This window comes from Merops nubicus, unplaced genomic scaffold (genome assembly GCF_000691845.1).
Source record: "Merops nubicus isolate BGI_N331 unplaced genomic scaffold, ASM69184v1 scaffold11780, whole genome shotgun sequence".
In the NCBI taxonomy this organism is placed as follows: Eukaryota; Metazoa; Chordata; class Aves; order Coraciiformes; family Meropidae; genus Merops; species Merops nubicus.
The window spans coordinates 12,243-17,107 of NW_008583633.1; the positions used below are offsets into that span (position 1 = coordinate 12,243).

General features: G+C 57.4%; 1 protein-coding gene across 1 annotated transcript in view; it reads left to right on the forward strand.

The window, feature by feature from the left end:
* LOC103774181 (zinc finger protein 185-like) overlaps positions 1-4,865 on the forward strand; it is a gene marked incomplete at its 5' end in the record, with an annotated part of 19,697 nt that overhangs the window by 12,204 nt on the left and 2,628 nt on the right. Inside the window, 5 exon segments of the mRNA XM_008941571.1 lie at positions 318-368; positions 399-461; positions 2,224-2,319; positions 2,548-2,643; positions 3,794-3,905. Coding sequence (XP_008939819.1) covers positions 318-368; positions 399-461; positions 2,224-2,319; positions 2,548-2,643; positions 3,794-3,905 — 418 coding nt within the window.

Below are 4,865 nucleotides of genomic sequence, written 5' to 3' on the forward strand. Positions count from 1 at the left end.
CTTGGAGGGAGGGACCCAAAACAGACCCCAGGATTCGAGGTGTGGTTTCCCCAGTGCCAAGCCCAGGGGCTCATCCCTGCCCTGCCGTGGCTGTTCCTCTTTGAGCTAACCCAGAGCTGGTTGTGCTGAGCTCAGCTCCTGAGGGGGGCAGTGCACACCTCTGCCCTGCCCTCGGGAACATTTTACCAGCCTGCTGTCCCAGCTTTCCCTTCCTGCCAGGAGACAGAGGCAGGACCCAGCCTCAGCACCTCCTGAGCGCCTGTGGGAGCTGCCCAGTCACTGGCTCCCTGCTGGAACTGGCTCCAATTCCTCAGCAGGTCTGAGTTCAGCCCCAAGGGGAGTGCCCTGGGTGGGTATGAGAGCCAGCAGCCCTTCAGCAGCAGCCTGCCAGCCCCCAGCCTGCCAGCCCCCAGCCACAGGATCCCCTCCTATGTGGACAGCCAGGCCTTCAGCACCAGGAGGTGAGAGTTTGGGGGTGGCATCTGGAGCAGGGAGAGCTGCTGCCAAGGGAATATCTGGCAGGAGCTCAGCTCTGGGTGGTACCAGCACCACATCCAAAAGCCAGAACGGGATTTTTGGTCTCACAACACAAGAAACAAGATCAATTGTTGGACCTGAAGAAGGGGTTTTGGGAGATCTGAGCTGGTAACTGCTCTGTGACACCAGAGAGTTCTTGGCAGGTTGTACCCAGACCTCCTGCATGGTGCTGTGTGGAGACCACATCACCCTCTCCTCTCTCACTGCTGAGATGGTGGTTTGGGAGCAGTCTGGTGTTTCCTCATGCCCTCAATGACAGGAGAGATGAGTTGTACATTTATAATTGCTGTTTATATCTCTCTGTCTCTCCATTCATGTGCTTGGAATGTTGCCTTCACCTCTTTCAGCATTTTTTTTCAGCCAGTTGGTGTCACAAAACTCTCATTTGCTTTTTGGAGGCATTTGGAGACTAGGAGTGGAAAAAATTGGGACACACCCTGATTGTGTTTCATGGCCTGTTATCACCCCCAGCCCTGCGTGCTGCTGAGGGGTCTCTGCAGGGGAGAAGCTCAAAACTCACCTCCTAACTGCCCTGGGGTCTCTGTCCTAGACCCAACACGCCCAGAGCAGGGTTTCTCACATCTTAGGATGAGCTTATCCTGCCCCCCTTTCCCTCCTGAGTGCAGCTTTGGTTTGGGGGGGTCTCAGTGGTGTTTAACAGGAAGTTATGGGGTTGCCTGAAGCTTTAATCAGGATCAAAGTGCTGAGGCACAATAGAAACATCATCGGTGCCCCAGGGCACCTGCAAGAAAAGAATGACCTTGAGCTCTAAGCTCCTTTTCTCTCCTGAAAGAGCCTGAGCCCTGCCCCAGGTTAAAACCATCCCAGTAATGAGTTCTGGCTGGGAAAGGAGACACCAGGGGGTCTGGCAGCCCAGTGGGCCCCCTGCCCAGCAGCTCAGATGGGGCAGTGGTGCTTGTGCTGAGCACTGGGGAAGGAAACAATACTGAGGATGTAGAAGAGAGCAGCAGAATCACTGAGGTTGGGAAAGCCCTCTCAGATCCTGGAGTCCAACCACCCCCCATCCCTGCCAGGTCCCCACTGCCCCGTGTCCCTCACCCCACATCTCCACGGCTTGGGAACCCCTCCCGGGGTGGGGACTCCACCACTGCCCCGGGCAGCCTGGCACAGCCCTGGGCAACCCTCCAGGGCAAGAAATTGTTCCTCAGGGACAACTGAAACCTCCCCTGGGGCAGCTTGAGGCTGGTTCCTCTGGTCCTGTCCCTTGGGAGCAGAGCCCGACCCCCCCCTGGCTCCAGGCTCCTGTCAGGAGCTGTGCAGAGCCAGAAGGTCTCCCCTGAGCCTCCTTTGCTCCAGGCTCAGCACCCCCAGCTCCCTCAGCTGCTCCTCCCCACGCTTGGGCTCTAGACCCTTCCCCAGCAGCTCCGTTGCCCTTCTCTGGCCACGCTCCAGCCCCTCAGGGTCCTTCTGGGAGTGAGGGGCCCAAACCTGACCTCAGGATTGAAGGCATGGCCTCCCACGTGTCCAGCTTTATCCTCCAGTGCTTGATTTGGGCTCTTTTCCCAGCCAGAGCCCTGCACTTGCTGCAGCTGCAGGAGCAGCACAGTGGAATGAACAAGGCCAGGGGACACTGCAGCATGACAGTGACCACTGAGGCCAGGGCTGGATGAGCCAGCGTGGGGCCTCAGTGCCCAACGTCATCAGGGCTTTGTGCTTCCTTGCCAGGCCTGCCCCAGACTACGAGGGGAGAGTGTTTGAGGGGAGCAGCAGGTATGACAGCACTGCTGCCTGGGGGCCCTGTGAGCTCAGCCCTGCCACACGGTAAGAGACCAGGGGCTGGGAGCCCCACCTGAGACCCAGAGAACACCCCAGGGCTACCCCAATTCGGTGTCTGGAGCACCCTGGCCCACCTCCTGCTTGTTCCCTGGTGGCAGCAGGAGCAGGGAGGTGCTGCTTGCATGGCTGGCCCTGGCACATGGGGGGGTTTGCTGTAGGAGAGTCCCTCATGTGTTGGAGTTGAGTGCTTCAGACTGTCCCTTCCTTTCACAGCCACGACCCCCTGCCCAGGGACACCCCCATGGCCATGCCCCAGAGAAGCCACAGGGTGCCATTCTACATGGACAGCTTAAACTACAACAGCAGCAGGTAAATGGGCACTCCTCGTGGTTGAGAGGGAAACCCTCTTCTGGAGCCGTGGGGGGACTTCTGGAGCCATGGGGGGGACTCCTGGCTGTGGGAAGAGGAGCTAGGAGGCAAAGCCCAGAGCTGAGGGAGGGAGGAAGGGGGTTCAGGCAGTGGGTGTGTGCTCTAGAGGCACAGCAGTCCTCCTAAACCATTCCCAGCTAAAGCTTCCCAGCACAGAGTTTGGGATACATCTGTCTCTGGAGACTCCTATAGAGTGACAGAATGGAGTGACAAGAGAATGATGAGCTGGTTCCTGGCTACTCTCTCTTGATCTGAAACCAGCCTGGGCAGAGGCTGCAGAAAAAGAGCTAAAAGTCAAGAGACATGGAGAGAGAAGATCACCATTTCCACAAGGTCAAGGATTAAAGGACCAAACTGGTCCCAAAACAAGTTTGTAGGGTGGGGTGGGAGGTGTATCCAGTATGGAATACCCCAGCCCTGGGCTTTCTGCAGTCCTTCATGGCAGTGCCAGCCAGCCTGACACCACGTGGAGCCACCAGCACAGCGCTGGGTCTGCAAAGGGGAGAGTGTCCTGGGTGGGAACAGGGGGCACAAGAGCCTGGGACTGGCTCTGGGCAAGGTCAGCTGCACCCTGCAAGGCAAAGCCACCAGCTCGTTGCTGAGATAAGGCAGAGCTGTTTTCTGAAGGTGTTTTAGCAGCTGTAGTTTTGTCACCTTCTCCCCTCAGCAGCTTTGGAAGTTATCAAGCTGAGGGTAGTGAGGCTGGGGAGGGGGATGTTGGGTTTCAGGCTGTGTCCCCCCCATCTCCTCCTCTCCTGCAGTCTCCTCTCCAGAGCTGCCCCTGTTTGAGGCTTCATGATTCCCCTGAGCTCTGTGTTTATCTGGAGTTTTTGTCTGATCTTTAATCCCGTGGCCCTAAATGAGCCTTTTCCAGATCCTTTCTCCAGGGAAGCAGGACTGGTAGGTGGCAGCTGTAAAAAGAGCAAGAAAGGAGCTTTTTGGTCTGATAAAGATGAATTCATCTGTGTGATTAAAGGCCTTACTGCTGTGCCTTCCTAAGAGCAGTGGTGGGTTGTTCCTTGGCTGCCCACTTGGATCACATCATGGCTCCTGCTCCCAGTGCCCATGGGCTTTTTTTCTCTCTCCCCAGGCTTCTCTCAGGTTCCAGTGAGAGGCTCTGTGGTCCCATCACCACCCTGCCACACAACAGCCCCCTGGGCCCTGGGTACCACCAGCCTGACCCCAGCACTCCTGGGTAAGGAGCCAGGGCTGACCCTGATCTGCTTGCTGCTTGGAACCTCTGCACCACAGGACGTTCCTCAGCCACTTCTGGCTGAGCAGGGGTGTTGCCATGGGGCCAGAGCCACCCAGAAGGGAGAAATGGGCTGGGAACTGTCTTTAGAGCTTGGGATGTAGTTCAGTGCACGAGTTGTCTTCTCTCTTTAACGTGGCAAAATCCTGAATCCTCCATGTTGTAGCTGGAGGGGCACGATGGAGCCTCCTTGTGCCACACACAGCATGGGTGTGGGGTCCTTGGAAGACTCTTTGCCTTGTCCTAAGTCAAGGGCAAGCAAGTGGTCTCCAGCAAAGCCTGTCAGAGTTGGGTGGGGCTGGTGGAGGACCTTGCCCTTGTGTGTTCCAGCAGATCCTGTCCCATGGTGGCAGGTGGCCCAGGGCTGTGTGCTGGGGGTATTGGGGCTCCCACAGGCTCCACCTCAGAGCTCTGTGGTTTTACACAGCTGAGAGGTGGGGTTCAAAGTGGGGAGAGGTCAGGGTAGGCTTTGAGGGGCAATCTTTGGGTCCTGCTGGCCTTGCAGCACCTGCCTGAGGAGGAGACTCACAGTGTGGGAGGGCTGGAGCCACTCGGGGAGCCCTCAGTGTGCCCACAGTCCTGTGGTTTGAAAACAACCTTGCCAAATGGGGTGAAGGAGTTATGAGCCATCCCACTCTTTAATTAACCTGATTTGTTCAGGTGGGTTAATTAGGGGGGGTATGTGAGGTGTTATTTAGCAGCAGAAATCAGCAGTCAGGATTTATGGGAGAACAGCATCCTGCTCGGGGCATTTTGAGGGGGAGCTTGTGGGGTCCTAGCACCTCCATGGGTCCCAGCACCCCCCTGTGGGTCCCAGCACCCCCCCCTGGGGTCCCTCACGCTCCCTCCTCAGCTCCAGCCCTTCCTAATGCACCCCCTTCTTCTGCCTCCACCCAGCAAAGGGGTACTC